The sequence below is a fragment of the Somniosus microcephalus genome, chromosome 8 (genome assembly GCF_052327205.1).
Source record: "Somniosus microcephalus isolate GS21.2 chromosome 8, FLI_Smic_1.0, whole genome shotgun sequence".
Taxonomy (NCBI): domain Eukaryota; kingdom Metazoa; phylum Chordata; class Chondrichthyes; order Squaliformes; family Somniosidae; genus Somniosus; species Somniosus microcephalus.
Window position 1 is genome coordinate 190,308,851 of NC_140994.1, and position 21,588 is coordinate 190,330,438.

Consider the following 21,588-nt stretch of genomic DNA (forward strand, 5'->3'; position numbering starts at 1 on the left):
TGGTTGCATGTTTATGTAAAGCTACTCACTTCAGTCGATCGTTCAAAATCAAATATTGAGAAATATCAATTTTAAAATGTTTTAAGCATTTCAGACCCTCTTTAAAAGCGTTTGGGCTTCAAGACCTGGTTGTAACTTGTTTAGATAAGGGGAAAATGGATTTTTGTTTCTGTTTCTTCCAAAATCATATTTGAAACTTAGGGGGGAAAAAGTGTTTTTAACACTCATTTTGTGTGAAAAGTTCATTAGAAATCTTTAAATTCTTTCAAGTCTTGTTGCAGCTTTGACAGAAGTTGTTGCTCCAAGTTTCTCTTTCCCTCTTCAATGCCGTCATTAAACATACAACAAAAATAATAAAATAAACTCTAATTCCAAACGGAGCTCAAATAAGAAAGTGAATAAAGTGATTAAACTTCCTAAGAAGGCGGTGAGGTTATCTATCCCCAGCCTTGGCGATGAGTTGGGATCAGTTTTGGAGAAGTTATTTCCTCTTTTTCTGCTGCCGTTCCCTCCATCTCTCACAGACAGCGAGGTACAAATGGGGGCACAAACTTTTTCCCCTCTTTCATAACATGATTTAAATAACCCTGATATACTCTTTCAAAAAGAGGACAACACCTGGCAAAATGTAACTGGATCTTACCGCAGGACATTCAACATCACTTTCCTAGATTTTTTTTCCAGCTTTGAACAATTTTCTGAATTTTTAAAAAATAAATTCTCATTTTTGTTTCACCGGGGGGCTAAAACTTGTTTGCTTCAGCCTCCTTCTAGCGACCATTATACATGTGCTGCACCTCCACTTGTGTTGTTCCAAAGTGCGGACGCCGTTCAGTCCCCAGGAATGGACTAAGAGGGCTGGATTTTGATACTGGGGTGGGCTGGGGTCGTGTAATCCGAATTTCGCGTTAGCCGCCCGATTCTAAATCGAAGTGGGAAAATTATGCCATTTTAACTTAATTGGCCAATTGAGTTCCAACATGTGGGAACCCATGGCCAATGAGTTTTTCCAGTCTGGAAGTCGCCTCCGATATCGTCATCATTGCTGCTGCATTTAAGGTCTGCAACAAGCCTTGCTTCTTCTGCAGACTGCCAAGCTTTTGCCCTTGCATGTTAGAGGCACCTGCAGGAAGAATGGCCAGCCAGAGACCTAGGTCTGCACCCTGCTTTGATGACGTTGCCCTGCAGGCTTTAGTAGAGGGAGCAAGAGCAAATAAAGAGGTGCTCTTTCCTTCTTCGGGGAAGAAGCCTCCCCAGCAAACCAAGGCTGTGTGAATCCAGGTGGCAGAGGAGGTCAACTCTGTCAATAACCCGCAGAACCTGGCTTCAGTGCAGGAAGAGGTTTCATGACTTTCTGCGCACTGGAAAAGTGAGTGTGAATTTCCCATCACCCTCAATCTGATCCCCATAACCTCTCCTCACCAGCACTCGGCTTTAGCAATCTCTTCCTCCACATCCCTCTTGACACTGACATCCATGCACCCTTACCCATTCCCTCTCTCTCTATGGTCACATTCACCTAACTATTCGACTATGCAGCCCCCACACTCCCTATCGCTGTGATGCAATTACAAGTTACAACACACAGGGAGGGCCCTTGGTCTTGCCACCTCACTCCATCTTTGTCTCCTTCTAAGCATCTATGCTATGGATTCTCTACACTCACTCCTTCATTCTCACTCAAACTCCACTTGTCTCCCTCATTGCAGACAAAGAGAGCTCACAATAAGAGGGAAAGAGCGAGGACAGGAGGAAGGCCACTCTCAGTAGTCCAGCTCACCACCTGGGAGGAGGCGGTCCTGGAGATCGTGGGAGTGGAGGAAGATTCCCAAGTGGGGGATGGACTGACGGGCGCATCACAGCAAGCTGGTGACAGAATAGTTTTCCATCTCTCTCAATGACAATTGCATGAGTCACTGATAATGATTCTGAAGCTCTAATAGATAGACTTATAATCATCTGCAATATGCAATGTGCATGTAACCTTGGCCTCACATCTGACTCTTTCCTTTACTTCCCCACAGGACCATCACAAGCACCCGTCCCCACTATCTAGGAGGAAGAACATGAGCCTCAAGACTCCTCAGAGGAAGCTGCAACCTCTGAGGGCGCAGCGTCAGCAGAATTCACCGCACCCAGCACCAGCGCAGACACTCACACCTCGAAGGGAACATCGCGAGATAGAGTAGTGTTGTCACCTGGTGTATCACAGCTCACAAGTGAGCATCAGCAGATGGTGGAGACAGGGACAGCAGTGGAGAGTCCTTGTCGGAGGGTGCAGGACTCTGTCAGCTCGGCTCAGCTGCATGTCGACCCTCTGCCTCTGGGTCCATCCACAAGATCAGCGGTGCTGGAACACCAGGAACAGATGCAGGAGTCTCCGGCAGGTTTTGTCTCCAGGGTCGCTGCGAGTGTGGAGCGAATGGAGGAGTCCATTGTGAACATGAGCAGAGCCTTTGTGGAGTCATTGGCGCATGAACGCATCACCATGGAAAGGATGGCAACCTCCATGGAGGTGATAAGTCGCCAGAGTGCAGAAAACATGGTGAGTGTTCTGAATAGAATGACATCTCTGGAGGAGCGATGGCCATCTATTGAACAGAGAAACCAGACCTTCATGGAAGTCTTTGAGTAGGACTGCCAGTGCTCCTCTCTAAGCGCTCACACTTCCATGCCACTGCAGAGCCCTCGGTCAGAGCCCCACCAGAGTCCACACCTAACTGAGATCGGCGTCTCAACCCCTGCACAGCCGCAGGAGCAGCAGACTGTTGGCGAGCCCTCACAGGTTCCCAACCTCAGAACGACCGCCAAAGGTGTCGAGACAGGAGCAGCAAGAAAGTGAGCAAGGGGCCTCCACATCTGCTGAAGCCACAGGGGAAGCACCACGTAGGAGCATGCGTAAGAGAAAGATACTGCACAAATAGTCACAAGGGTAGTCACTTGGGTGAAATTTGATGTTTTATGTTAAAAAGCCATCAGATGATTATGTAAATAAAAAATCTGATGGCTACTGCTGTAGTTGTGGCGTGTGTCATTTCACGAATGGGACTTCCACATTGAGGGCTTAGGATTACTTGCAATTGTCAGTATGGTGGTCAAATTGCTAGGAATCCGCTGGTTCTTGGCCATTGTCGATGCTCAGGTAAGAAGCTGCGAGGCAAAAGTGTTTGATTGGCTAGGCTAAGCAAATCTGGCCAAGATGAGTGCGTTCCTTGCATCCCGGGCAGCAATGTTCTCGCGTACTGCTGCCGCTGGTTGATGGGCCTCTGCAAGATGTTCGTTTTCGCTCTCCTCCTCCTCCTCATCTGAGGAGGGTATGTGAGGAGCCGCTTGGTCCTCAGGAATCTGCAAGCCACAACGCTGTGCCATGTTCTGAAGTGCACAGCAAACCACGACGATTCTGGAGACCCTGGCTGCTGAGTACTTCAGGGCTCCACCTGATCTATTCAGGCATCTGAAGCGCATCTTCAGCAAACCGATGGTTTGCTCGATTATGGCTCTGGTGGACGTGGCTGGAGTTGTAGCTCTCCTCAGCTTCACTGGATGGGCTCCTCAATGGCGTCATTAGCCACGTCTTCAGGGGATAGCCCTTGTCTCCAAGTAGCCATCCGTTAAGTTGGTCTGGCGGACTGAATAGCGGAGGCACACTAGACTGGCGCAGTATGAAGGAGTCATGGCAACTGCCAGGGTACTTGGCACAAACTTGCAAAATGTCCTTCTTGTGGTCACACACTAGCTGAACGTTAAGGGAGTGGAAGCCCTTGCGGTTGACAAAAATACCTGGATTGCGATGGGGTGCTTTAAGGGCCACATGTGTGCAGTCAATGATGCCCTGCACCCTTGGAAAGCCTGCCAGATTAGCTAATCCAACCGCACGCGTCGTGACACTTGCTTGATCCTTGGTGAAATGGATGTGATTGTGCACGATGGCAAAGAGGGCATCGGTTACCTCCATGATGCAAGTGTGTGCGGCCACCTGGGAGATGCCGCTGATGTCTGCTGCTGATCCCTGGAATGAGCCTGAGGCAAAAAAGTTGAGTGCGGTGGTGACTGGTACTGGTAAGTAGCTGCCTTCCACATTGCATCAACATCAACCTTGGGCACAATTGAATAACAAGATATGGGGTAGATCTGGTCTTCATGGTCTGGGCAGTAAGCACTGCTTGTTTGAAGCACAAAGAGGAAAATTGGGCAGAGAGGATCACACGCCTGTTACAGAACCCAGCCAATTACAGGCCAGTTAGTTCAACATCAGTAATGGGGAAAATTTTAGAATCTTTAGTTAAATTACTAAATATCTAGATGAATTGAAATAATTAATGCAGCCTACATGGATTTCATAAAGGAAGATTGTGCTTAATAAGATAGAGTTCTTTGTGGAGTGATATGGTGGGTGCGAGGAATGCAGTGGATTTGGTGTACATGAGCTTTTAGAAAACCTACACAGGAGACTATTAGAGAAGAATAAAGAATATAGAATTGGGGGGGGGGGTAGCAAATTGAATTAAAAATTGTTTAGAAGGGAAGAAACAAAGTAAAAGGGCAGTTTCTCAAAATGGTTAGAAGTGGGTAGCAGTATCACACAGGGTTCTATTCTGGGGTTGCTTATGTTGACTGTGTAATGACTTGGATACAGGGCTAGAAGGAGTGGTGTCCAAATTTGCATGCAATACTTAAATAGGAGGCATAGTAAATAATTCAGAACTGCAAGAGGATATTGATAAGATGGTGGAATGGGCAAAAATATGGTACAGGAAACTGGTTTATCCGGAGGTTGTACGGCCGGAAACCTCGATCTAACGGCAGAAATCAGCAGCCGTTTTGTTAGGTTTTTTTCTTTTTTTTTCTTCTTCTAGCATTTTTTTAAACAGTCAGTCTCTGGAAAGCCTCTCTGAAGCTGCTGCTAAGCTACAGAGACGCTTCCAAGGTACGGGCCGACTGTTTACAAGCTGTTGCTAAGCAACAGTGTTTGTTGTCAGATATGGAGATGAAAACCTCCGTATCCTTCAACATTAGCGCTGGTCTGTCCGGAAGTTTTCATAGATCGGCATCACACCAGTCCCGTCGGTGCCGGATATCGCGAAGTTTCCTGTAGATGGGATTTAATGTTAATAAATATGATCTAGTGCATTTTGGTTAAAGAAAATTATACTTTGCTCTTCCGCATCCAGCTCTCCCTCATTTAGAGTGATCTGTAGGTTCACAAGACATTAAAAGCAGCACATTAAGTTGATAAGGCCATAATAAAGCTAATGAAATAGTTTGATTTATGGCAAGAAGTATATAATAAAAAAGTCAAGATGTAATAATAAAACCTTAGTAAGACTGTGCAGTTTGTGCTCCGCATTATATGATGGCTATTGAGGCAATAGAGGGGGTACGGCACATATTCACTATGATGTTGTCTGGTATGAGGAAATACAAATACAAAGAAAATGAGGACTGCTTTCATCAGAGGAGATTAAGGGGTGATTTGATAGAGATATCTGAAATTATGAAGGGTAGGAACAGTGTAGATAGAAAAAGGCTGTTTTTGGTGGTTGAGGGGTCCACAACAGGGAGACAAGATATAAGATGAAATGTAAGAGATCTAGGAGAGGTAGCAGGATATTTTAATTTAGTCCCAGAGGGTTGAGTGGCTGTGGAATGAAGTACCAGGGTTAGTGTTTGAAGCAGAGACTGTGTCAACATTCAAGAACAGGTTCGATAGATGTTGAAGGAAAGGGGAACAAAGGGATGGGGAAAACGTGGACACGTGGGATTAGGACTACTGCTCCTGTGGAGGATAAACACCAAGACGGACTGGTTGGGCCAAATGTCCTGATACCGTGTTCTGATTTCTATGCAATTCTATGTAATAAGCACATCTAATCTACCCTGAGGGAAACAAAAAGTACCAGTGTAAATTCATGTGTTTTCCCAGTCAAAGAGAACTTTATTAGTGTCGAAAACAGAGGTTTCTGCACTTCAGGTAGAAACATTTCTTGGAAGAAGTACACTCCGACTCTCCGAAAAAGTTACTGTCCTGAAACTTGGGCAATCCTAATAAAATTTAAATAGGATAGTCTTCTTAAACAATCGCTCTCATACAATCATCCAATTTGATGAGGTTCTACTCACTTGCGAAGTGCAAGATACCCCACCAACAAATCTGTTAATACTTTCTGTCACTATCCCTCGCAGTAACAGTTGGGACATGCTATCAGAAGTACGAGCCAACAGCACTTTCTTTCCAGGTCCCACCTTGTCTTGCTCTTTTTAACCCAGGTGTGATACCTGTGACTAAAATTAAATTACAAGATTTTTGTCTCATCTTATCTTGGTAGCAGTCCCTTTAACTCAGTCATAAGACCCAAGAGGTTTAAAAATCAACTGCAGTCAGAATCATGTCTCCAGTGTAACTCAATACAAATGAGGCTATCACATACCACATAATAAACTAATGAATAAGGTCAGAGCATGCGGAGTCAAGGATCAAGTAGCAGAACGGATAACTAGCTGACTGCAAGACAAAAAGCAGAGAGTAGGGGTAAAAGGTAGCTATTCAGAATGGCAGAAAGTGGGAAGCGAGATCCCACAAGGATCAGTGCTGGGATCACTGTTGTTCACAACTGACATGAACAATTTAGACTTTGGAATTAAAAACACAGTTTCTAAATTTGCGGACGACAACAAATTGGGAGGGATAGTCAACACAGAGGAGGACTGCAACAAATTACACCAAGACATTAATAACCTTGCAGAATGGGCATATAATTGGCAAATGAATTATTTTTTATTCGCTTATAGATCTGGGCGTCGCTGGCAAGGCCAGCATTTATTGCCCATCACTAGTTGCTCTCGAGAAGGTGGTGGTGAGCTGCCTTCTTGAACCGCTGCAGTCCGTGTGGTGAAGGTACTCCCACAGTGCTGTTAGGTAGGGAGTTTCAGGATTTTGACCCAGCGACAATGAAGGATCAGCGATATATTCTAAGTCAGGATGATGTGTGACTTGGAGGGGAACTTGGAGGTGGTGGTGTTCCCATGCGCCTGCTACCTTTTGTCCTTCTAGGTGGAAGTGGTCACGGATTTGGGAGGTGCTGCCAAAAAAGCCTTGGTGAGTTGCTGCAGTGCATCTTGTAGATGGTACACACTGCAGCCACAGTACGCCGGTGGTGGAAGGAGTGAATGTTTAAGGTGGTGGATGGGGTGCCAATCAAACGGGCTGCTTTGTCCTGGATGGTGTTGAGCTTCTTGAGTGTTGTTGGAGCTGCACTCATCCAGGCAAGTGGAGAGTATTCCATCACACTCCTTACTTGTGCCTGGTACATGGTGGAAAGGCTTTGGGGAGTCAGGAGGTGAGACACTCGCCGCAGAATACATAGCCTCTGACCTAACAACAGAAAATGCTGGAAAAACTCAGCAGGCCAGGCAACATCCGTGGAGAGAGAAACAGAGTTAGCGTTTCAGGTCGAAGACTCTTTGTCAGGACTGAGAAAAAAAAGCAGGAAATGAAACAGATTAAGAAGCAAGTAGGGGGGCTGAGAAATGGGGGAGGGGATGAAAGAACAAAAGGGAAGGTCTGGAGGGGTGAGGAGACATTAAGAGATATTCAATGCGAGACGAGATGGTAATAGGACAAGTAACGAGAAAAGGATGGCTCTAGATGAAGTGTGAATTGCGCTGGCAGAATGAAAGACAGCTGCCATGTGGGAGAGAGAAAAAAAGGAAAAGGCACAAACCAAAAGTGTGGATAAAAAATATATAAAAATGATAGGGGCCAAGGTTACGATCTGAAATTGTTGAACTCGATATTGAGTCCAGAAGGCTGTAAAGTGCCTAATCGGAGGAGGTGCTGTTCCTCGAGCTTACGCTGAGCTTCCGTGGAACAATGCAAGAGGCCAAGGACGGTGAGGTCTGAGTGGGAATGGAATGGTGAATTGAAATGACAGGCGACCAGAAGCTCGGGGTCACCCTTACGGACTGAAAGGAGGTGTTCCGCAAAGCGGTCATCCAATCTGCGTTTGGTCTCCCCAATGTAGAGGAGATCACATCGTGAGCAGCGAATACAGTATACTAGATTGCAAGAAGTACAAGTAAATCGCTGTTTCACCTGGAAGGGGTGTTTGGGGCCCTGGACAGAGGGAAGGGAGGAGGTACAAGGGCAGGTGTTGCATCTCCTGTGCTTGCACAGGAAGGTGGCATGGGAAGGGGAAGGGGTGCTGGGGGTGAGAGAGGAGTGGGCTAGGGTGTCTCAGAGGGAGCGGTCCCTGCGGAATGCTGAAAGGGGAGGGGAGGGGGAAGATGCATTTGGTGGTGGGATCACGTTGGAGGTGGCGGAAATGGTGGAGGATGATCCGTTGAATGTGGAAGCTGGTGGGATGAAAGGTGAGGACAAGGGGAACCCTATTGTGGTTCCGGGAGGGAGGGGCAGGGGTGAGGGCAGAAGTGCGGGAGATAGAACGGACACGGTCGAGGGCCGGATCAGCCACAGTAGAGGGGAATCCTCGGTTGAGGAAAAAGGAAGACATGTCGGAAGCACTGGTGTGGAAGGTAGCATCGTCGGAGCAGATGTGGCGGAGAGGGAGAAACTGGGAGAATGGAATAGAGTCCTTACAGGAGGTGGGGTGGGAGGAAGTGTAGTCCAGGTAGCTGTGGGAGTCAGTGGGCTTGTAGTGAATGTTGGTCAATAACCTATCCCCAGAGATGGAGAGAGAGAAGTCGAGGAAGGGAAGGGAAGAGTCCGTGATGGACCAAGTGAAGGTGAGGGTAGGGTGGAAATTGGAGGCAAAGTGAATGAAATTGCCTAGTTCAGGGTGAGAGCAGGAAACGGCACCAATACAGTCATCAGTGTAACGGAAAAAGAGGTGAGGGAGGGGACCAGAGTAGGACTCGAACAAAGAGTGTTCCACATATCCCACGAAAAGGCAGGCATAGCTAGGACCCATATGGGTACCCATAGCAACACCTTTGATTTGGAGGAAATGAGTGGAGTCAAAGGAGAAGTTGTTCAATGTGAGAACAAGTTCAGCCAGGCGGAGGAGGGTGGTGGTGGATGGGGACTGGTTGGGCCTCTGTTCAAGGAAGAAGCGGAGCGCCCTCAGGCCATCCTGGTGGGGGATGGAGGTGTAGAGGGATTGTACGTCCATGGTGAAAAGGAGGCGGTTGGGGCCAGGAAACTGTTAAAGTGGCGGAGGGCGTCAAAAGAGTCACGGATGTAGGTGGGAAGAGACTGGACAAGGGGAGAGAAGATGAGTTAAGTTCTGTGGGGCAAGAACAGGCTGAAACGATGACCTGCTCTTGTTGCCACAGTATTTATGTGGCTGGTCCAGTTAAGTTTCTGGTCAATGGTGACCCCCAGGATGTTGATAGTGGGGGATTCGGCGATGGTAATGCCGTTGAATGTCAAGGGGAGGTGGTTAGACTCTCGCTTATTGGAGATAGTCATTGCCTGGCACTTCTGTGGCCCGAATGTTACCTGTCACTTATCAGCCCAAGCCTCAACATCGTCCAGGTCTTGTTGCATGCAGGCATGGACTGCTTCATTATCTGTGGAGTTGTGAATGGCGCTGAACACTGTGCAGTCATCAGCGAACATCCCCATTTCTGACATTATGTTGGAGGGAAGGTCATTGATGAAGCAGCTGAAGATGGTTGGGCCTAGGACACTGCCCTGAGGAACTCCTGCAGCAATGTTCTGGGGCTGTGATGATTGACCTTCAATCACCACAACCATCTTCCTTTGTGCTAGGTATGACCCCAGGCAGTGGAGCATTTTCCCCCCCGATTCCCATTGACTTCAGTTTTACTGGGGCTCGATGCCATACTCGATCAAATGCTGCCTTGATGTCAAGGGCAGTCACTCTCACCTCACCTCTGGAATTCAGCTCCTTTGTCCATGTTTGGACCAAGGCTGCAATGAGGTCGGTAGCCGAGCCGCTTTGGGGGAACCCAAACTGGGCATCAGTGAGCAGGTTATTGGTGAGTAAGTGCCACTTGATAGCACTGTCAATGACACCTTCCATCACTTTGCTGATTGAGAGTAGACTGATGGGGCGGTAATTGGCCTGGTTGGATTTGTCCTGCTTTTTGTGGACTGGACATATCTGGGCAGTTTTCCACATTGTCGGATAGATGCCAGTGTTGTAGCTGTACTGGAACAGCTTGGCTAGAGCCGCGGCTAGTTCTGGAGCACAAGTCTCCAGCACGATAGCCGGGACGTTGTCGGGGCCCATAGCCTTTGGTGTATCCAGTGTGCTCAGCCGTTTCTTGATATCACGTGGAGTGAATTGAATTGGCTGAAGACTGGCTTCTGTGATGGTGGGGGCCTCAGGCGTAGGCCGATATGGATCATCCACTCTGCACTTCTGGCTGAAGATGGTTGCAAACCCTTCAGCCTTGTCTTTTGCACTCACGTGCTGGGCTCCACCATGAGGGTGGGGATATTCATGGAGTCTCCTCCTCCCATTAGTTGTTTAATGGTCCACCACCATTCACGACTGGATGTGGCAGGATAGCAGAACTTTGATCTGATCCGTTGATTGTGGGATCGCTTAGCCCTGTCTATAGCATACTGCTTCCGCTTTTTAGCATGCATGTGGTCCTGTGTTGCAGCTTCCCCATCTTTAGGTACACCTGGTGCTGCTCCCGGCATGCTTTTCTACACTCCTTATTGAACCAGGGTTGGTCCCCTGGCTTGGTGGTAGTGGTAGAGTGAGGGATATGCCGGGCCATGAGGTTACAGATTGTGGTGGAATACAATTCTGCTGCTGCTGATGGCCCACAGCACCTCATGTATGCCCAGTTTTGAGCTGCCAGATCTGTTCTGAATCTATCCCAATTAGCACGGTGGTAGTGCCACACAACACAATGGAGGGTGTTCTCAGTGTGAAGACAGTACTTCGTCTTCACAATGACTGACTGTGCAGTGGTCACTGCTACCAATACTGTCATGGACAGATGCATCTGCGACAGGTAGATTGGTGAGGACGAGGTCAAGTAGGTTTTTCCCTCGTGTTGGTTCTTTCACCACTTGTCACAGGCCCAGACTGGCAGTTATGTTCTTCAGGACTCTGCCAGCTCGGTCAGTAGTGGTACTACCGAGCCACTCTTGGTGATGGACATTGAAGTCCCCCACCCAGAGTACATTCTGTGCCCTTACCACTCTCAGTGTTTCTTCCAAGTGGTGTTCAACATGGAGGAGTACTCATTCATCAGCTGAGGGCGGGCAGTAGGTGGTAATCAGCAGGAGGTTTCCTTGCCCATGCTTGACCTGAAGCCATGAGGCTTCATGGGGTCCGGAGTCAATGTTGAGGACTCCCAGGGCCACTCCTTCCCGACTGTATACCACTGTGCCGTCACCCCTGGTGGGTCTGTCCTGCTGGTGGGACAGGACATACCCAGGGATGGTGATGGAGGAGTTTGGGACATTGGCTGAAAGGTATGATTCTGAGAGTATGATTGTCAGGCTGTTGCTTGACTAGTCTGTGCGACAGCTCTCCCAATTTTGGCACAAGTCCCCAGATGTTGGCAAGGAGGACTTTCCAGGGTTGACTGGGCTGGGTGTGCCGTTGCCGTGTCCGTAGCCGGTGCCGAGGTCGACGCCGGGTGGTCCATCCGGTTTCATTCTTATTGTGTTTTGTAGCGGTTAGTTACAATTTCAGGGGGCAGTTAAGAGTCAAACACATTGCTGTGGGTCTGGAGTCACATATCGGCCAGACCAGGTAAGGACAGCAGATTTCCTTCCCTAAAGGACATTAGTGAACCAGATGGGTTTTTAACGACAATCCGATAGTTTCATGGTTACCATTACTGATACTAGTAATTATTCCAGATTTATTTAATTAACTGAATTTAAATTCCCCAGCTGCTATGGTGGGATTTGAACTGACATCTCTGGATCATTAGTCCAGGCCTCTAGATTACTAGCCCAATGACATTACCACTACGCTACCGTTCAACATAGATAAGTTTGAGGTATTACATTTTAGTAAGAAAAATAAGGTCACAGATTACTTGGAAAATAGGGTAGAGGAGCAAAGGGATGGGAGTACAAATACACAAATCACTAAAAATCACGATGCAAGTCAATAAAGCCATAACAAAAGCAAACCAAGCACTAGAGTTTCATTTTCTAGAGGGATAGAATTGAAAGTAGAGAAGTTAAGCTGAACTTGTATCGAACCTTTGTTAGACCACACTTGGAGTACTGTGTACAGTTCTAATCACATTATAAAAAGGATATAAAGGCACTGGAGAGTGTGTGAAAAAGATTTACAAGAATGATACCAGAACTGCGAGGTTATGCCTATATGGAACAAGCTGGGTCTCTTTTCTCTTGAAAAAAGGCTGAGGGGTGACCTAATAGAGGTCTTTAAAATTATGAAAGGTTGTGATAATGTAGACATAGGGGCAGTATTCCCACTTGTGGAGAAGAGCAAAACTAGAGGCCATCAATATAAGATAGTCAAGAAATCAAAAAGGGAATTCAGAAACTTCTTTACCCAGAGTGGTGAGAATGCGGAACTTATACCACAGGGAGTAGTTGAGGAGAATATTATAGATGCATTTAAGGGGAAGCTAGATAAGCATTTGAGGGTGAAGGGAACAGAGGGTTGTGCTGATAGAGTTAGATGAGGAAGCTCAAGTGGAGCATAAACGGCGGCATGGACTGGTTGGGCCGAATGGCCTGTTTCTGTGCTGCATATTCGATGTAATTTGCTCAACTAGGATTGAGTGAAACAGACAAATCAACCTCCTTTCCAACCCAATGGTGCATAAATTATCAGTGCTGATAGTGGTCAACTGGACAATGTTACCATTATGTATACAGAAGGTTGATGTCAGTGCAACAGGAGATCATTTTCCACCATGTTTTCATACACAGCTTTCAGTTTAAAGTTGACATTAGAAACTGAACAGATTCTATGATCACCACAGGATTTGGAGGTCTCCTTACCTAATGAAAAGGGCTGCTGTTTCAGTTGAGTAATATTGGGCTCAATTTGTTCTGTTTTCCACTCCTTCGGTTTAGCACGGTGTTCAATGTTCTGTGTGAGGATCAGCTCATCCACCTGCTGGATACATTGGTCTGCATCCTGTGTTCTTATCTGTGAATAAATATATACATCAAAGTCTAGAAAAAAACTTATCAATACTACAAAACAAAAAGAAAAATCACTAAATCCATTCACTTGCTGCCAGCTGCTAGAGGGTCTAGCAGGTGAAAGAAACCCATTCAGTTGAACTAAGCAATGGTTCGGTCAGCTAACAATTCTACTCCATTTCATTGTAGGACCACAGATTGGCATCCTGGATGTCAATCCCAGAGCCATCAGTGCTGGTGAAGTCCTTGGAGTTATTATATTCCTAAATTAATAGCAGCTCCAGAAGCTATGCTCCTCCAGTGAGACCGCTCACCCAAGGACGACACAGCTAAATCAGCAGAGTTTCAGCCTCTGAGCCATGGCATGGCGTGCCTCTAATTGCTGAGACAAGCACATTTAACACTTAAACCATCCCTTATTCCATTCACCTTTGAAATGTAACTTTTTCACATTTAGAATTGTTAACTTATAGAATAGATTGCAACCCAGTGGAGTGAATGTGGGCATGGCAGAAGCATTAAAAAGAGAACTAGACAGACACCTGATTCATCTGGAAGTAGAGTTGTGGGTTTAGATTTGATGGGAGGAAACTGATGTTAAATTAAGTACCTCTATACGGTCTAGCTCATTCTCTGAATGAGATTCAATTTCCACAAAGAAGTGGAAATCATCATCCAAAAAGGGGAAACCATTGGACAGTAGAACCATCTTGGTACAGAATACTGAGGCAAATACATGTACCAAAAAAACTGAGCAACTCCAGAGAGAGAGAAAAACGCAGCAGGGATCTCTGTCTGTGAACATTGAGCTACATTCAAAGAATAAAGATGGTTATAACAAAAGCAACTAATTAACATTTTCCTATTCCCTCAACTTTCACACAAATTTGTATTATACTGATACTAGCTGAAGTGCCCGGCGGTGCCGAGGCTTTTTCGAGGGCATGTTGTTGTTGGAAGAGAGAGAGAGAGCGCGACTGGGGGAAGAGAGAGCGCGACTGGGGGGAAGAGAGGGAGGGGGAGGGGGAGGGGAGGGCGGGGGGGGAGGAAGGGGAGGGGAGGGCGGGGGGGGGAGGAAGGGGAGGGGAGGGCGGGGGGGAGGGGTGGGGAGGGGAGGGCGGGGGGGAGACGGGAGGGCGGGGGGGGCAGGGGGGGAGGGAGGGGAGGAGGAGGGAGGAGGAGAGAGGAGGGGGGGAAGAAGGGGCGGGGGGAGGAGGGGGGGGGGGGGAGAGGAGGGAGGGGGGGGAGGGGAGGGGAAGGGGGAGAGTCCACGAGCCCCCTGATCCCCGTCCCCCCAAACTCCCGAGCCCCCTGATCCCCACCCCCCGAACTCCAGAGGTTGGCCCCCCCCGAGACTCGCCCCCCCCCCCCCACCAACCAAGCACCGAACTCCGGAGGCGCGATCTTCCGAGCACCGGCCTCCCGAGCTGGCTTCAAGATTGCGGCTGTGCGAGACGGCCGGAGGGCCCGGTTGCCAGGGTAACCGTTGACGCTGACCAAGCCCCGCCCCCCCGGCCGAGCCAGAGACGCCGCGTCTCAGCTGCACCAAGGCCGAGATCCGCACTCTCGAGAGCCCCGCCCCCCGCCCGAGCCGAGCGCGGAACAGTGTCTCACCCTGACCCTCGTGGCTGACGCCGTTGCCCCGGGTAACGTGACACCGGAGGGGGGGGTGGGTGAGGAGCTTAGCAGCAGACCAGTTACCTAGCTCGGGCCTGGCTGGGCAAGAAAGGCCCAGGCTTTCAGGCCTAAGAAAAAAACGGGCAAAGGTAGGAAAAAGAATGTTCAGGTTAGATAAAATATTTACAAATGAGTGATTTATTTTAAAAGAATTTAATAAATTGAATTTTATTTTGCTGGAAATGTATATTTGAAAAGAAAGACGCAGAAAGCAGGAAAAAGAATGGAAGCAAGATGGCGGCTACTCACCTCGGTTCAGAACGATAAGGCCCGCCAACACACGCACCGTCAGGTCACCAAAGCGTAAGATTGGTCAATCGTCCCGTCACTCGACCGTAGGAGGGCCCGGCCGCACACGGCAGCAAGCCGCCGTACGATTGGTCGACCGAGGTCACTCTGTCGCTAATGAGCGGAATGTTGAAGGTTTTTGGGATACCGCGGGCGCGATTTTAGCCCGGCCGAAACGTAAATACGCTTAAAACCGTCTCGGAAGCGTAAGCTTTCTTTGGAGTTAACGCGCGCGTAGGTACGCCCTGTAACTTTCGAGCGCATAGCCCGCCAGACGCACACGCGATGACAGACAGAATGACAGACAGAATGACAGATCGACCGATTTATATATATATAGACTAGCTGAAGTGCCCGGCGGTGCCGAGGCTTTTTCGAGGGAATGTTGTTGTTGGAAGAGAGCGAGCGAGCGACTGGGGGGAAGAGAGCGAGCGACTGGGGGGAAGAGAGCGAGCGAGCGACTGGGGGGGGGAAGAGAGCGAGCGACTGGGGGGAAGAGAGCGAGCGACTGGGGGGAAGAGAGCGAGCGACTGGGGGGAAGAGAGCGAGCGACTGGGGGGAAGAGAGCGAGCGACTGGGGGGAAGAGAGCGAGCGACTGGGGGGAAGAGAGCGAGCGACTGGGGGGAAGAGAGCGAGCGACTGGGGGGAAGAGAGCGAGCGACTGGGGGGAAGAGAGCGAGCGACTGGGGGGAAGAGAGCGAGCGACTGGGGGGAAGAGAGCGAGCGACTGGGGGGAAGAGAGCGAGCGACTGGGGGGAAGAGAGCGAGCGACTGGGGGGAAGAGAGCGAGCGACTGGGGGGAAGAGAGCGAGCGACTGGGGGGAAGAGAGCGAGCGACTGGGGGGAAGAGAGCGAGCGACTGGGGGGAAGAGAGCGAGCGACTGGGGGGGAAGAGAGCGAGCGACTGGGGGGAAGAGAGCGAGCGACTGGGGGGAAGAGAGCGAGCGACTGGGGGGAAGAGAGCGAGCGACTGGGGGGGAAGAGAGCGAGCGACTGGGGGGGAAGAAAGCGAGCGACTGGGGGGAAGAGAGACGCCGCGTCTCAGCTGCTCCTGCTGCGCGCGTGGCACCCCCCCCCCACCCACCCGAGGGTCGCGCCGCCTCCCCCCCCCCCCCCACGGAGGTGAAGACCGCCGATTGCGGCTGTGCGAGACGGCCGGCGGGGCCGGTTGCCAGGGTAACCGTCGACGCTCAGCAAGCCCCGCCCCCCGCCCGAGCCAGAGAGAGACGCCGCGTCTCAGCTCCTGCTGCGCGCGCACCCTAGCGGCGCTGGGCTGAGGCTCGGCCCTCCAGCCTTCGAGTGGGGCCGGGAGGTGCCTAGCTCGGGCGTGGGTGCGGAGGAGACGCCGAGGCTTCTAGGCCTACCTAGAAAAACGGGGAACGGTGGGAAAATTAATGAGATTAGATAAGTTAATTACTTTCTAAATCATTTTTTTTTAAAACAATATGTGTTTTAAAAGCAATGTTGTTTTTTAAGACGCAGAAAGCGGGAAAAAGAAAGGAAAAGTTTGGAATCAAGATGGCGGCGACTCACCTCGGTTCAGAACGATAAAGCCCGGCCACACACGCACCGATTGGCCCGGCGGCACACGCCAGCAACCCGGCGTACGATTGGTCGAGCTCGAGGTCACTCTGTCGCTAATGAGCGGATAATGAGATGCTAATGAGCGGAACATTGAAGGTTTTTGGGATACCGCGGGCGGGATTTTAGCCCGGCCGAAACGTAAATACGCTTAAAACCGTCTCGGAAGCGTAAGCTTTCTTTGGAGGTAACGCGCGCGTAGGTACGCCCTGTAACTTTCGAGCGCATAGCCCGACAGACGCACAGGCGATGACAGACAGAATGACAGACAGACAGACAGATGTACCGATTTATATATATAGATAGAAGATAGATAGATACAACAAAGAGGTGGATAAAATTATGACTTCATTTTGATTCTAACTTAGCAAACACATTCATCAAAGCACTCATCATTCTCAGTTGTCAGATCGAGTCTGTAATGCCTAGTAAAAGGCTACATTTTTGGGTAAATTTGTAGGTTACGGTGTCCAGAATGGAGTCGCGCTCAAAGGGAGAGTGTCAAAGTTAGGACCAAAAGACAGTAGCACCAATTCTCCGGCTCACACTCCCTTTGAGCACAGCTCCCTGCTTGAGGCACAGGATTAATTAATTTAATCTTTTCGTTCATAATTTTCTATCACCGTTACATATTGGACCATACTGTGGTCACAGCATAAGGAAAATTAGTTTCAACTTCATCTAGTGGTTTATGTTCAGCTAAATGGCTCCACTTCTCACCACTGCTAATTTTGGTGCTGTACAAAGTCATCATTACCCAGTGATGAAATACTGTACCCCTGTTTAGTGGGGACAGCTAAAGCAAATTTCTTGTTCTTATGCTCAGCACAGTCTAAAGCTCTGTGGACCAATGGATTTATTTAAGGATGCCAAAATCCAATGTCAACAACACAGAGAAACATCAAGGCCTAAGCTTTTTACCTTACTGGATGCATCTCCAGCAGAGTGGTACTTCTATCCACCCCGAAGATGCTCTCCTGACCCTAGAGGTATTTCCGGGCCCAGGGCTATCTACTTACAGGAAGCAAGCCCCACAGTCTTCACAGGGGTTTGCCACAGCAGGATAAAGAGACAGCCAGTAGGATGGCTCATAAGTTTGCCCCACAAATGTTTCCATTTAGTGACAAAGCCTGTGAATGACCACGCTCACACTGTTTCCACAAACTACTCTTCATTTTTACCTCGAGGCCCCCCACCACTCTGTAAACGCTGGGGCCTAACAGGTGGCTCCTGTAACCAGCCATCAAAGTGTGCTTTTTAAATTCATTCTTGGGATGTGGGGCATTGCTGGCAAGGCCGGAAATTATTGCCCATCCCTATTTTCCTTGAGAAGATGGTGGTGGGCTTTCTTCTTGAACTAATGATTGCAGTTTGATGGAAAGCAGTGGCATGCTAAGGAGCTTCAGAGGGTAGTTAAGAGTCAACCACGTTGATGAGGGACTGGAGTCACATAGAGGACAAGTTGGGTAAGATTAGCAGGTTTCCTTACCTATAGAACATTGATGAACCTGTTGGGCTTTTAAGACATCTTCATGGTCATTTTTTTACTGATACCAGCTTTTTATTTCTACATTTTTTAAACTAAATTCAAATTGCCATGATGGTATTTGAACTCCCATTCTCTGGATTATTAGTCCAGGCCCCTGGATTACTAGACTACACTACCATAGCCATAAACAGCGGGAAACATGATAGAGGTCATATTTCCCTCATTTGCATGTGTTTAACTTTCACTCACCCACATACGGACATAAATAGTTTCTCCTGACAGCCTGGCCCCTGAAAAATGATAGGTAGGTTAGGAAACAATGGAACAGATCCTCAAGCAACTTTCCACCTCCAGGTGCCCCAGAAAAAAAACTGCCCAGGCAGAAGGAAGAGGCAGCACGTCTAACCCCATCTCTACTCCTTAAGAACTGCCCCTCCTTGTGCCATGCCAGGAGCTCATGGGCTTCTTTGTCACCAAGATTGAGACCATCTGATCGGCTGCCTCTGCCGCATCCATCCCTTCTCCTAGTTCACCGGGCCAAACATCCTCTAGATTTCCTGCCTGCCCTAGCCCTGAACTCGCATCTTTCTCTAGTTTCTCTCCTATCTCCCCTCATGGCCTCTTGGAGCTCATCTTGTCCATGCTCTAACAACAACTTGTATTTATATAGTGCCTTTAACGTAGTAAAACGTCCCAAGGCGCTTCACAGGAGTATTAAAAGACAAAAAAATTGACACCGAGCCACATAAGGATAAATTAGGGCAGGTGACCAAAGGCTTGGTCAAAGAGGTAGGTTTTAAACGGCGTCGTAAAGGAGGAAAGAGAGGTAGCGAGGTGGAGAGGTTTAGGCAGGGAATTCCAGAGCTTAGGGCCGAGGCAACAGAAGGCACGGTCACCAATTGTTGAGCGATTATAATCAGGGATGCTCAAGAGGGCAGAATTAGGAGAGCGCAGATATTTCGGAGGGTATTGTGGGACTGCAGGAGATTAGAGATAGGGAGGGGCGAGGCCATGGAAGGGATTTGAAAACAAGGATGAGAATTTTGAAATCGAGGCGTTGCTTAACCGGGAGCCAATGTAGGTCAGCGAGCACAGGGGTGATGGGTGAATGGGACTTGGTGCGAGTTAGGATACAGGAAGCAGCGTTTTGGATGACCTCAAGTTTATGTAGCGTAGAACGTGGGAGACCAGCCAGGAGTGCACTGGAATAGTTAAGTCTAGAGGTAACAATGGCACTGATGAGGGTTTCAGCAGTGGATGCGCTGAGGCAAGTGCAGAGACAGGCACTGTTACGGAGGTAGAAATAGGCGGTCTTAGTTATGTGGTCGGAAGCTCATTTCAGGGTCAAATATGAAACCAAGGTTGCAAACAGTGTGGTTTAGCCTCAGACAGAGGGTAAGGAGAGGGATGGAATCAGTGACTAGGGAATGGAGTTTGTGGCAGGGACCGAAAACAATGGCTTTGGTGTTCCCAATATTTAATTGGAGAACATTTCTGCTCATCCATAACTGGAGCAGTCTGACAATTTAGAGACCGTGGAGGGGTCAAGAGAAGTGATGGCGACGTAGAGCTGGGTGTTGTCAGCATACATATGGAAAGTGACGCTGTGTTTTCGGATGATGTTGCCAAGGGGCAGCATGTAGATGAGAAATAGGAGGGGGCCAAAGATAGATCCTTGGGGGGCACTAGAGGTAACAATGCGGGAGCAGGAAGAGAAGCCATTGCAGGTGATTCTCTGGCTACGATTAGATAGATAAGAATGGAACCAGAGTGAGTGCTGTCCCACCCAGCTGGACGATGGTGGAGAGGCGTTGGGAAGGATGGAGTGGTCAACCGTGTCAAAGGCTGCAGATAAGTCAAGAAGGACGAGGGATAGTTTACCTTTGTCACAGTCACAAAGGTGGTCACTTGTGACTTTGATGGGAGCAATTTTGGTACTGTGGCAGGGGCAAAAACCTGATTGGAGGGATTCAAACATGGAGTTAGGAAAGATGGGCACGGATTTGGCAGGCAACAACGCATTCAAGGATTTTGGAGAGGAAAGGGAGGTTGGAGATGGGACGGTAGTTTGCAAGGACGGAGGGGTCAAGGGTTGTTTTTTTTGAGAAGAGGGGTGATGACGGCAGATTTGAGGGAGAGGGGGGCAGCTAACCTGGGAGCCAGAAAAGGAAGTTGGGTGGTCAGCAGTTTGGTGGGAATAGGGTCGAGGGAGCAGGAAGTGAGTCTTATGGACAAGATGAGCGCGGGAGAGGTCATGAGAGGAGATCGGAGAGAAACTGGAGAAAGATGCGAGTTCAGGGCTAGGGCAGGGGAAAACCTTAGAAGAAGCCGGCTGTGGGTGGAGAGCGATACCAGGAAGTGGTCAGAGGTGGCCTTTTCTGCAATTGACATGATGGGAGTAGCGAGGCCACGAGAGATGGCAAGGTCGAGGGGGTGGCCATGAATATGGGTTGGGGAGTTTACATGGAGGGAGAGATTAAGGGAGGATAGGAGGCTAGTGAACTCAGAGGAGAGACAGCATGATGAATTGAGATGGAGGTTGAAATCACAGAGGATGAGACGTCGCTCGCTGCAGAGGCTGAGGGAGGAAAGCAGTGAAGATATCTCGGTAATAAAATTTTTATGGTACTTGGGTGGGCAGTAGAGAACGAGAATTTTAAATAAGAGTTGAGAGGGGTGGAATAAGGCAAGATGCTCAAAGGAGGAGAAACTGCCGGAGGAGTAGGGGAACAGACCAAGGCGTGATTTGGGGATGAGAGCCACACCGCCACCACAGAGGTCTGAGCGGGGCAAGTGGTGGAAGGTATAGCCAGGAGGGGAGGGTTGATTTAAGGGTAAGGTGTCTCCTGCTGCGACGACCGTATTCCCAATAAAATGCTGGCCACCCAACTTCCTTTCCTGGCTCCCATGTTAGCTGATATTCTTAATGGTTCTCCATCCTCAGGTACTGTCCCCCTCTCCTTACCTACCCTACGTAAACTTGAAGTCATCAAAAAACTCTGCTGCCCGTGTCCTAACTCACAACAAGTCCCGTTCACCCATCACCCCCTTTGTTCACTGACCTACATTGGCTCCCGGTTAAGTAACACTTCAATTTTAAAATTCTCATCCTTGTTTTCAAATACCTCGATGGCCTTGCCCCTTCCTATCTCAGTAATCTCCTCCAGCCCTACAACCCTCCGAGATATCTGTGTGCCTCCAATTCTAGCCTCTTGAGCATCCCCGATTTTAATCGCTCCACCATTGGCAGCTGTGCCTTCAGTGCCTTGGGACATTTTATTATGTTAAAGGTGCTATATAAATACAAGTTGTTGTTGTGTTGAAGTTCAAATGAGAACTAACCATCAGATGCTGAGAGTCATTATGTTGTAGGAAATCTGACTGGTACATTTGTACCCTAGTACCATTTCTCCCATTTTTTTTTCCTGCACCGCAGGTGACTGTCAAGGCCAAATTAGTGAGACATCT

General features: G+C 48.8%; 1 protein-coding gene across 3 annotated transcripts in view; it reads right to left on the minus strand.

Annotated features, from left to right (window-relative positions):
- The window catches only part of LOC147113976 (uncharacterized), a 288,093-nt gene that overhangs the window by 172,966 nt on the left and 93,539 nt on the right, over nucleotides 1-21,588 (minus strand). For all 3 annotated transcript variants that reach the window (XM_085995438.1, XM_085995439.1, XM_085995440.1), the window contains one exon: nucleotides 12,938-13,088. In XM_085995438.1, the coding sequence (XP_085851564.1) occupies nucleotides 12,938-13,088 (151 nt within the window). The remainder of the gene's footprint in view (nucleotides 1-12,937; nucleotides 13,089-21,588) is intronic.